At 33.2% G+C, this 12,951-nt stretch overlaps 1 protein-coding gene across 3 annotated transcripts in view; it reads right to left on the bottom strand.

The window, feature by feature from the left end:
• Positions 1-2,050: 2,050 nt before the first annotated feature.
• Positions 2,051-12,951, bottom strand: part of TUSC3 (tumor suppressor candidate 3) — a 122,715-nt gene continuing 111,814 nt past the window's right edge. The window contains exons 10-11 of one of the 3 annotated variants that reach the window (XM_004682192.2): positions 8,487-8,549; positions 2,051-2,405 (exon numbers count right to left, since the gene is read on the bottom strand). In XM_004682192.2, the coding sequence (XP_004682249.1) occupies positions 8,531-8,549 (19 nt within the window). In that variant the 3' untranslated portion in view covers positions 2,051-2,405; positions 8,487-8,530. Of the gene's footprint in view, positions 2,406-8,486; positions 8,550-8,595; positions 8,743-12,951 lie in introns of those variants that run through there. The other 2 variants (XM_004682193.2, XM_012724970.1) reach the window with 2 other exon arrangements.

Below are 12,951 nucleotides of genomic sequence, written 5' to 3' on the forward strand. Positions count from 1 at the left end.
TACTAAATTCACTGGTTATTTTGTTGTTTTTAATAGGTTTAGCTGCAGTTTTTATGATTTATATAAGAATGCTACTTAAGTATTACTACTTCCTTTATAATTTAGAAACCTTTTCATATTATTGCCTAATTGCTCTGGCTAGGAATTCTAGTACTAAATTGACTAAAGTGGTGAGAGTGGCCATTTCATTCCTGATGTAAAAGAAAAAGTTTTTAATATATCATTTGGTTTGTCATAAATAGCCTTTATCGGAGGTACATTACTTTTATAATTAGTTTGTGGAAAATGATAAAAGGATGCTTTATTTCTGCATCTATTAAAATTATTTGATTTCTGAGGGCAATTTATTCTTGATTGGTTAGTTTTGTTTCAGCACTTGGAGTATTTTATCTCTCCCATTCTTCTGCAGGGTTGCTGGTGAAAAATACTTACATTCTTGTGAATGACTTGAGTTTCATCTCATTGCTCTAAATTTTTTTCTTGGTTTTTGGCCATTCACAATGTGTTTTGTTGAAGACTTCCTTATGTAGAATATAGGATTGAGGAATTTCATGAATTTAAATGTCCTTTTCTCTTAAGAGAAGGATTTCAGTCATTATATCTTTATTAAACTTTTTTTTTAAGATTGATTTATTTAATTCATACAGAACTGGGATACAGGCCAGAGGCACAGGGGTTGTGAGAGGATTCACCAGAGACAGAGTGGGGAGCAGAACAGGCAGATGGACAAAGTGCTTTGCTGAGGGGAGTAGCAGATAAGACAGAAGAGGTCTGCTGAGCCATCTGGGTCACCTCCCTGGGGATTAAACTTGCACACAAGCACTGTGGCTAGCTTGCAGTGCTATGCTTTAACCCACTGTGCCACGAGGGAGGGCCATATCTTTAAACTTTTTATCTTGTTCTCTTCCTTTTCTGGAAATCCCATAATGTTCAAGTGTTAGGCTTGTTGGTATTCCATACCTCGTGCAGACTTTCTTCACATCATATCACTGGGGGCCTGGGGGAGGAGGTGGGTAAGTAATCTCAGTACTTTTTGAATGTAAGCACATAATTTGCAGATCTGCTCTGTTACAATTTTTAAAAATAATTTTATAACTAAGTGGACATGTTAAGGAGGAAATTTCATTTCATAGGTGCAAAGTGAGTAAATTCTGTAGATGGATACCTCGTTCCCTGTTAGAGAGACTGTATAGCTACCATTATTAGCTAACAAAAATTGTACAGGGCCTGGTATTCAGATTTCACTAGCAAATGGTGAAGCTTATAAAAAAGAAAAGTCTATTAAATAACATACTAAATCCTTTGTGTTGCAACACAGAAAATGCAAATGCAGAATTGAGTTAATCTAGTTTACAAGCCTCTCAACTTTTTTTGCACTCAGCTTCCAGTACTCAAGTCAGGCAAACTTTTTTAATTTCTTATCTAATATATAGGGTGGTTTTTAAAGACAAATGTCATATGTGAAAGTGACTAATATAATAAATTATGACACACATATAGTAGTTGAACTCCTGTATTTTTGGTTCTCAAGCAAGTGTCAATAGTTCACTCATTCACATTAAAAAAACAAACTTTTATGAGAATGAGGTTTTAATGTTACTCTTTGTACATGGTGTGGGGGGTGTGGGTTTAAAAAGGGAAAACTGACTGTGGTGGGTTAAGTTTTGAATGTATACTTTGCATATTGGATGATGATCATAAAGTTGAAGAGAAATTAATTTTTAGTTCGGGGGGGTTGTGCTCACTGCATGATGCCTCTGAGGCACACGGATCTAGTCAGGTATGCTTTAGATTTATATCCTGGGGAGAACTTCCCCTTCCCATGGAAGGTGTCTCAATTGTAAGGTCTATTCTTACAGCTCCCTGTTCTTTTTACTCATACATTGTTAATAGATAATAAGAACAAAACACTACTTTGTAGCCATATACATCTTTTATAACCAAAACTGCAGCAACTAATTTTCAGTATACAACATAATTCCATGTATATGTCTCCTCTCTGTATAGCCCAAAAATTCTTTAACATTTCATAGTTTTGTCTTACTTACACTGTGTTTTTTTTTTTTTTTTTACTAAGGAGTGAATAGTTCTAAAACAAGGATTGATAATCACATTGTCATTTATTTCAATCCTGTAGCACATATACAGATTATAATTTGCTTGAAAAACACTTCAATGTTTCCTTTGTTCTTCCAGGGCTAATATTTAAATTTACTCATCCACTTCTATAAATTAAATTTACTAGAAAAACTCACATTTAAAAAAATCACACAAGCATATGCTATATTATCACAGTGAACAAGAAAATGAACTCAAGAATTCAAATTAGTATGACAGGAACACTTTATCTTCACGGTAAACATTCACTTTATGTAAATCCCACTTGGCTTCATTTAATTAAAAAGCTGAAAAAGAAAGAAAATGTGCTGAAAATAAGGAAAACAGTACGCTTTTTCTTCCATTCTTAATTATCACAAATAAATATAACATAAACGTGTCAAATTTATATTAATTTACCTCATCCTAATTTTATATGAGCAACTTCTTTGAACTACTTCCTTCTAGGGGAACCTGGGCTAGTAGGGAGAAAAGGTTAGGGCTGGGAGGAAATACTGATCAAAAATTAAATTTGTGCCCTTTAAATCTCTTTTCTAAGACTTTGGCTATTCCAAGAATATAAATGGGCAGGCAGGAAAACGAAGGGAAAAATGAAGGGAATAGATTAGAAGAATATAAGTAGGTTACTAAAGAGTTCAAAGGAAAATATTTCTTATTATTCAATCTATAATTAATTTAAATACCTGAATTTTAAAAATAAAATCATCATCTTTATATCAAACAGCCTATATATATATATATATAATTATAAAAATATGACCAGATTCTGGCAAAACAACACACATACCTGTTTGTACATAGAGATATAAAAGTAAAAGGTAACTATTCTTCATACAAAATTTTTCTTTATGCAAAGCTTTGAAACCTATGAATACATTTAAGTTTTTAAAATACTAAGTTAATGTAGAAAACATTTATTAAGCTTTTGTTATTTGTTATTTGGGCTAATGTAGCATTTTTAAGTCTTGACAATATAACCATGTAGTGCAATCAAGAGAAACCAATTTTTACCTAAATATTAAAGCAAAATAAAATTAAAGATTACTATCGTTGAAAAGCCCATGCAATTACAAAACTGTTCAAAATACTGTATTTTATGTTTGGATGTTCGAATTACAATGTCCTAGGCATACATTGCTTCATCTTGCTGAACCTGGGTTTCCTCACAAAGAGATGGCTTGCTATGTATATGCTCCCAAGTTCTTTACAGTGCTAGAATTTTGTGACATTACGATACTTTGTGCTAAACAAAAATGCAATCTAAACCTTTTATTATAAAGCATAAATTATACATAATATAAAATTAATGTAATATTGTAACATGTGATTAAAAACACAGAATAATTAACCTGTAATATCTATCTCTGACAATTTAATATATTAAATCATATGCTGATCCCTAAATACAGAAAGACATAGTTTTCATGGTAAGCTATGTTGAGTATTGCAAGAGTAACCACCTCCAGAGAAAATAAACTTGGTCAGAAATGTAAGCTATAGTTGCTGTTCAACCCACATAATCCTTAGCACCATTGACGGCAAAAAGATGTGTCATTTATAGATGAACTTACTGGTTTTAATGTTTTTGTAACTTTATTAAATTGACCCTTAAGATAATTATAAAATAGCCTTTAAGATAAACCTACCAGGAGGATGAGGATTAATGGGGGAAAAAATCATGGAAAATTTTAGACTGAAATTATTTGGAAAAACCGGGACACAAACAATTTGTGGATTTTAAAAACTGATAAGAAAAATCTGAAGTACAGAGCACTAAAGATCACCTTTTATCACTGCTTGTATAGTACCACCGTAAAAGCTAAAACAGTCACAGGAGTCTTTATCATTATTTTATAGTAACTTTTTGGAGATGGAAAGGTTAAAAAAGTTCTATGCTTTTTAGATGTAAAAGGGTACATTCAGAGTAAAAGGGTATTTGCATCTCGTATTAAATTAGACTAAAAATCCTAAATTGCCACAATACTCCTGATACGTAAAGATTTTTGCAAACTGAAATACAAATATTTTCAAAAGCTGCTGCAAAAATCCTTGAAATAAAAAAATACATATATTTAATGTTGACAGTGTTGCAATAAAATAAAACTGTAAAATAGTACCCCCAATTTTATATTAAATTTAATAAAGTTACAAAAACATTACAAGTATCTTTTTTTTAGACTTGAATTACCAAAGTGTCAACATTATTAAAATGTTGCTCAGGAAAGGATGAACTACTGTTCTCTACATAATCGTTTAATAGTTAATGCTTTCAAAGCGTGTTCCAATATTTGATGTTGGAACATCATCTCTCAATCGATTAACACTTATTCCTACAGACTGGGATCTGACATACTTTTGCCTTCTTTATATTTTCCTTTCCAGTAGTGTTGATCAAAAATCTTGCAGTTCTCAAAGACAAAGAACTTGGATATTATCTTTTCTAATAATGATGCTTATAAAAATGTGTAATGCTGCTACCTCATACTTTAAAAACGGGCAAACATCACAATTTGCACGTATTCTTCATAATGTACTTTTCAGTGTTGCAATCTTTTTCTTCAGAGAGTGGGTAGTTGCTCTGGTTGCTACCCTCAACTTCTGTTTGGACCTCTACCCTGTCATAGTTCTTGGCAACCTGCACATTCATTACTCCTACTGTTGTGAATGACTTATGTGGAAGTGAACAGATGTATGGTCAATGTGAAGTCAGGCGGCACTAAGGTGAAGGCTATCTGGCAGCCATAACTGTACAGCGGGAGTTTAGATAGCAGCCGGAACCAGTACAAATATGCCCAGTTGGTCGCTCTTCTATGCTTATGGAACAGAATTATTTGTTTCTTATCTGTATATCTTTGTTACTGCTTAAAATACATTAGGGATGCATTAAAACATTGCAGAGACAAAGAATGAATGGGATGACGATCTCAAAAATACTTATCTCCAAGTTTTTACTGTCTTCCTATAGAGCTAGCTTGATGACAATTTAGATAAAAATGTTGTACTTGACCTGCTGAAAAGTTATGCTCCACAATTTCGTTAAGTCGAGAGTTTAAAAATCAAAGTAAATTTTCTAGAGAAACATTAAAGTAGCTATCATTTCAAATTTAAACCAAAATATAAATCAGTATTTGATGACAATTTAATCATTATCTGTTGTGCTCAAGAATACTGAACGTTTAAGCGGCCAGCTGAAAATGGAATGTTTCAAAGTCCTGGACATTATGTTTCTATTTTAGAGGAGAAAACTACCTGGGACAGTCAAATTGTTCCAGAGTTGTAAAGACAAGTCAACAAACAAAACTCATGTGAAAGCAAATAGAAAGCATAGCTAAAGAAGCTCAATGAAAAAGGGCACCAAAGCATGAAAATACATTAACTACTGTCTACCCCAGGAGTGTGCACACTTAATATTAAAAGGGTAGGAAACAAGTATTCTGAACTGAGCCTTAAGTGTCTGCTGAAACTATTTAACTGAGCTTTGCAGTGCAAAAGCAGCTGTAGTCAATACATGTATGAAAAAGTCTGTCTTTCAATAACACTTTATTCATGCACACTGAAATATAAATTTTATGTAATTGTCATAAAATATATATTTTTAACCAAGTCTAACTGTAAGAACTATTTAGTTTATGCAGCACACAGATAATGTAGTAGGCTGAATTCTGCCCACAGCAGTAGTCACTGTTTAATTAAATCAGTTTATGTTGTACTCTATAATAAAGGTGAAATGGAAAAGTCAGATGGAACCAAACTAACAAGTATTTACTGTGACATATATAGTGGAATTATTGTACAATGAGTTTACTGTTGGAAAAGAATAATTACTAACAATACAGTAATGCTCTTGGTGTATGGGGGGAAAAGAAGAAACAATATGTATGGTGTATTCCTGTTCTAGGTTTGGAATACATACTGACAGTAATAACAAGAGTTCTGGGACTATGAAAACTATTGTCTTCATTTTGCTTATTTCTAGAATAACCATGTATTTTTTCTGCTCTTGTTTGTTATGGATGGATTTTGATAAGGCAACATTATCTGTGCATGTCTTAAAGTATAATTCTACATTACTCTAGAATAACTGATGGATTATAGAGGATAATGACCACAGAAAGGAGATAAATTTAGGTGGATAGGTGAGCCTGAAAAAAAATTACTATGTATATAAATTAAGCCCAAAGTGGTAGGAAGAAAAAGTCATGGAGGCTAAATCAAATAGCAATACAGAATAAGTATGAGAGATGAGCATAAAATGACTCCAAGGTTTCTATCTTGTGTGACTGTCGTAATAAAGGTCAGGGAGAATGGGAAGAAAAAAACAGGTTTGGGACCAGAGATGAGACTGGTATTGAGCGTGTTGTAGGTGAAGTGATAATGTAGTATTCAAGACTGGTTCTAGATCTCAGCAGAATGGTCAAGCTTTAACATTTATGTTTAGCAATGAGAAATAATCTGAAAGGACAATGGAAGGAATGAGTGCTGTTACAAAACCCACATCATAATACATATTTAAGGAGGTAGCATAGATCCACAATACTGTATATGAGAAAGAGATGCAGGGCTAGGATATATTTTAAAGAAAAGCTGGTCAAATAGTGCTGGAAAGGTTATGTGGGTTATACCCTAGGAAAAGAACTCTGGAGATGGTTACTGTAGTTAAGGGAGACCCATATATGTAAAAGATGTTTTTAGGGTTTTTCTCCCTGCCCATACTGTTAACTATTTTAACAGGCACCAAATAGTGATTTGGTTTTTGGTTTTCAGCATTTTAATTACTGTCACTGTTGTTTTAGAGGATCAGGATGTACACAGTTCTGTTGAGTAAATGGAAGATGGTTAAATTCTTTACTGATTATCTTCATTTGTTCTTCAACAGGAAGAATGTTTTTTTTTTTTCCTTGTTCTCAAACTTAGAGTCAAGAAATGTTAATAGCTACCCAATGATACCATCTCATGGACACCATTTACTTATGTGGTTAAGGAGCATCTTCTCAGATTTCATTCTGGTGTCCCAAATAAGGAAGAGGAGAAGAGGAAAAGCCTTACTTTTTACTAAGAACAGAAAGACCACTAGTTGAATTTTTGCATCTGCTCTAGTGACCTTGTAATCAGTGGAACTCAATGAGTTTCAGGAATTTTTAACCTTTACTCTAAATTTATAAGTATTCTTAGGAGATACAAGGGAGAAGTAAATTCTCATTAGCCAGATATGAGCTCTCTTCTTTATAGCAGATAATGAATGCAGGAAAACTGTCAAGTATGAAGTAAATAATCTACAAAAAGGCCATGAAAAAAACAAATATTCTATTTATAAATAAACATAGGCCTATATGAGTAGAGAAATGACTTTTTGAGAACTGAAACTTTCCCATATCCATAGATACAGAGATACAGCTGCCAGGTTTGGCTACTACTGGGCCTACTTCTCCATATAGTACTTACACAGGAAGGGATGCATACTGAGACTGTGGTACTCTGAGAACACGATGATTGAATAAGGTATGGTCAGGGGATGGTAGGTGGGGAGGATCAACTTAAGTTAATCTGTAGGGTATGGCTGGGGGGCAGGAGCCAACCTAAAGAATAGGAACTCTTAGGACACAGGTGCTTCCCTACTCTTGCCTTGCTTTTTTGGTGGATTGATGAATGGAGGATTTCCTGTCAGAGTAAAAAAGTTCTATTTCCACAATTGGAATAACCCTCCAGAGCTACCTTTGATGTATACGTTTGCTCAGACTGTGTGATCTTAGGTTTGGGAGGTGGAGGGTGGTTAAGGTATACTATAAAGAATCAAAAAAAATCTGCAGTGAGAATTTTCTACAAAAATCAATCTAGTTTATACAGATGTTCCTAGTTTCTATTTCTGAAGTTATCAAGTGTGAATTTAAAGAAGTTTAATGTTTGGAAGACTTGTATTATGTTCTACATTGGATATTACGGTTTATATTGATTTTTAAGTAGGAAAAAATGTTTTGTTTTTTCTTTCCCTAGACTGGACACACTATTTCTTTTTTTTTTTTTTTTTTGCTTGCTTCCATAAAGCAACAAAACTGAAGTAAACAAGTGAGATTTATTTAATTTTGTTTGGAAAGGAGGGCCTATGCACATGTATGGGTATTTCTTAAAATGTAGTATTTGTCAAATGGTTTATTCTATGGTTTAAACTTTAATGCCAAAATTTCTGTCTGAGAACCTGCCCTGTAGCACCTAAGTACAGCAGCAGAAAATGGAATATGGGACCTTACAGTTAACCATTATGATACGTTTATGAAACAGTATTGTGCTGTAACTTGTGTTACATTTAAGATAACTGTTAAGGCCTTTATTTGAAAGATGACTGATGGTGCAGAGAAGATTAAAAGACTTGCCTGAGGTTATAGTTTTAAAGTGCCATGGTCCAAATCACATCTTCTCACTCAAAGTCCAGATCACTTCCCAATACACCACAATGGAATACAATATGGAAAAAATAGTCCTTAAGATTCAGTTTCATTTTTTACGGTATTACTACAAGACTTAGCACTGTATATTCTTTATTTAGGTAAGTTCAGGGGTACACAATAGTGCCTTTATAACTCTCTAGGTCTTCTGTAAATCTTCAGACTTTTATGTCATTCTTCAAAGCTGGAGGTTGGCATGAGAAAGAAAATCCCAGTGCAATTATTATCAATGACATGTTCTGTGGTTTGATCATCACTTGGATATTTTTCTATTTGTACCAGTTCAGGATTTGTTTTTTTTTTTTTTTTCCTACAAATGAAAGATGTACATCTGAAATGTACAAGTGAATATAAATGACTATAGTGTATATATCCTGGGATTTTTGCCTTGCTCTGCTTGTTCAGTATCAGACTTTCCCAAACTTCATATAAATGTTTCACTTTTCAAGCTATTGTGCTGTGTTATCACTTACTGAATGTCAATCCTTTTTTTTTTCAGTAGACATGTCTCAAGATAGCCAAAGACCACATGAATAAAAACCATCTTTTTAAATAATGACAGTTTTTATTTTACTTTAAACTTACTGTATATTTTTTTATGCCAGCCATTTCAGAATCAATTTGAATTGGACATAATTATCTTTATATCTCAAGCTTCTGTAATAATTGTCTCCACATTCTACACACTGATTTATGTGCGTAGAACAACCTGACAACTGCATGGATTATCACTTGATGTGAATTCCATCTTCTAGAGTTGTTGAATGTGGCAAACCAGTACTCGTCACTATGCTCTCTATCTTAAATGTCTCCTGTTGCATTTAGATAATAAATAAATACACTTTTTGAATAAACAGTTAATGAATATATGCTGAGCACTATTTATGTGCTCACCACTTTGGAGATATAAAAATGGTAGTTTCTAGAAACTTTCTAAAAAAAAAAATTCTAGGATGAAAAGGATTTAACATACAGAAGTTACAGAAGTTACATAAGAATGCTTAATGAGAATGGTAATGTAGGTAATGCAGTTAGAATGATTTGAATCTAGTCCTAAAATGAGCACAGATGAGAGAGGTGAATTAATATTTAATGAGCATCTACAACATTTCAGGCATTACAAATTGATGATGGACTTAGCCCTTACAAAACTCACATGTGTACCAGCTTTATAGATGAACAAACTTAACAAACTTAGATACCTTGGCAGAAACTACAGAATAAGACACATATGATTGAGCCTGTCTCCAACTACATAAAACATGATTTAAGGAATGAGAAGAAATGAGTCAGCAGTTAGGTAACTAACACCAAATTCCAAAGCTGGTAAAGAGAGTATCTAATCCCACACATGTGTGACAGCTGTAACATATGATAATACATACTGAGCTTGAATTCACATTTCCGATTCCAAATATTTTTACATCTTACATCACTACCTATTTAACAAGACTGAAAAGCAAAGTGATAGAATAAGAGAACACTTCATATTTTCCTACTAAGTTATGAAAAGTAGAGACCTGGTGTAGCATAAGTATTTTTACAGAAATTTTTTGTAAGTCAAAGTATATCATTGGAAAATACTGGAAAAGTAGTTAGCGAAAAATGGAGACTATTTATGTATAGCTACTACCACTTTGCTCCTCTTAAAAATGTTATAAACCCTAAAATGCTTTTAATATATAAAATGAGTTCAATGCTACCACTGAAATAAAACTTCTTCTGCGTTACGGCTTAATTGTAATTATATCAAAATCTTAGTAATTTCATATTATAGTGGTAGTGTCAAGGGACCAGTTTAGTTCACCAAAAATACCAGAGAAAAGAGGTTCATCATTTCATTGAATCATATAAATATAAAATAACTACTACTTATTCTTCAAAATAGATAATGCTGCTAGAAAAAAGTAGTTTACGTATAAATGACATTAAAATATTTCTATTAAAATAATTTTCATCAATCATACTAAGCAATTACTATTGTCATTTATTATGTACTAAGAAGTATGTTAAGTGAGTTGCGCACATTCTCATATAATCTTTACTATAGTTGTATTAACTATGTATAAATTTTTCCATTTATAAATCAAAAAATAACTTGGGTCAGAATTAACAAACACATGATAGATTTTAAAATCATGAGGTCTGATTACTGAAATTTAAAGTCAATCTGGGAGAACTTAATTATGATTTGAGACATGTAAAACAAACCCTCTGTACTGAAATATAGCAAAGTTTAAAGAAATAATAATTTAAAGTACAATTTTTTATCTCCTTTAGCATGTATATAGATCAACCAAAGAAAACAACAGAAATTTGGAAGTTAGCTAAAGTTCTGAGAAAATGTGTTCAGAGCTATGCAAATACTTAGTTTTGTGACATGTTATGATTAAAATAGAAGTTTAAGTGAGTTTTAAAATATTAATGGAAAATTTAAAGGTTAGAGATTAAACATTTCAACATTATGAAGAAAAAAACAATTATTGACATACTTCTATTAGTGGTCATTTTGGTACAAAAGCTGTAATTCAGACTTAAAGGGAAGACATGTAAGACATACATGGCTACAAACGGCACAGATATCACACTTGACTCAAATACTTTGGCACTGGTGCCAAACCCTTTGCCAAAGGTGATATTTAATACTGTTGAAACAGGCATTTTTACCAAGGGGTTTTAGAAAGTCTTATTCAAAGCACAGATATCTAATGTAGCTAGAAATGAGAGGTTTTCTATTGCTTTTGGAAGAAATTGTGTATTTGTCCTTTTACCTCATCTCAGAATCAAGGATATGGTCTTGGTTAACTTTATTTTTTTATTATTTTTGCAAGAATAACTGATGTCTATCAAGAGTGACTGGATGGGGTTAGCCCTAGCCCTTACCCCAAGTCTGGGGTGCCAGATTCTTAAGACTCTCAAGATACAGTCACAGTATCTTTTCAGTACAAGTTTTTGTCAGACCAGGACACATCTTCCTGAATATGTTTTACAATTTTCCCTTTGCTATGTGGATGGTGTCTTGAATTTCATTTTTTTTTTTTCATTCCCTACAAGCTGCCTTTATCTGATGTAAGCTTTTTTTTTTTTTTTTTTTTTTAAATTAAGTACTATATGTAATACTGGGACCATAGATAATTGGTTCTTGGAATGAAAAGAAAAATAGGGTGCTATGTTCATATCTGACTAAGCTTTCCTCACAGAATCTCTTCCTTTATTCTTACTTTTGTTTCTATCATCACCTTTGCTTTTCACTTCATTGAACTAGCAATAATAGGTGCATATTTTTCCCCTGCACTGTCAGGGTTTTAGAAAGTGGCCTGAGACTTATCTCTGATAAATACGCTGTATCTTTGATATATAGTCACTGCAATCATTTGGTAACAGCCGTTCTTGATGTTTACAGCCTATTACCATTATTCACAACAAAATTAGTAAAATTTCTGAGGAAAAGAAATGAAAGCTTAATCTGAAAAAAAAAATGATGTAATGAAATAAAGCGAATTCAAAGCAACATTCACCATTACAATTTAATGTTAACATAGATCCATATATTAAATTAGTAGAAGGGTGTTGGAGACCAGTTCCAACTTTTGAGGTGTCTGGAGGCAACACAGGCAGGACCCTAAGATGGGAAGGCGTTGGTGAGTGGAGATTCCAAAAGGGGAGCGAGGAGCGGGCGCGAGGAAGACAATGGGAGGCAGGATAGGGTGCAAGTCTTCCTGCCATTCCTTCAGCAGGTCTTTATACTGTGTAGCAAGTAGTTAATTGTAATAATGCATAGGGTGAGCTAATGAGATATTACCATAAAACATTCTCAAGGACAAGGGGAAAAAAGCATTCTTCTCTTAACAATTTATGGTATAATAGATTATACGTTTTGTGATAGTTATCATGTATTCAGCTGTCAGTTAACACTCAAAGGAAGAGATGTCTGGGAAAGGGTGAGCTTGTTAGCAAAAGGTTGTTAGGGGTCTTGGAGTAGTAATAAATTGTGTTAGCAGTGTTATCAGTGACTGTCTAAAAGAAAAGCTAATGGCAAATTTAAGACTAGCAGAGAGTAGTTAGTGCTTGTTTTAAAAAGAAGTAAACTAAGAGAAAGTTGTACAGTTGTGTATCAGACAATACCAGTGTAGTCAAAGTTAAAATTTGTCCATGAATCCTTATGCCCTGGGGGCCTTATCTGAGCTTTGCTTTTTTATTCAAAGAAACCAAGGAAGCTTCCCAGGAGTTTTTATGCCATGGGGTCTTATCTCTCCTGGTGCTTGCCTTCTGTCTCAGGAGACAGAGGAATTTCTCTCCCCGGGGGAGCTTGCCTGAACCAGGCAGCAGCCTTTAGCAGCTAAGGCAATCCAGTTGTAAACTGATGGTTGCTCAGAATATTTTGATATTATGA

Source organism: Condylura cristata, unplaced genomic scaffold (assembly GCF_000260355.1).
Source record: "Condylura cristata isolate star-nosed mole 26May11 unplaced genomic scaffold, ConCri1.0 scaffold00014, whole genome shotgun sequence".
Taxonomy (NCBI): Eukaryota; Metazoa; Chordata; class Mammalia; order Eulipotyphla; family Talpidae; genus Condylura; species Condylura cristata.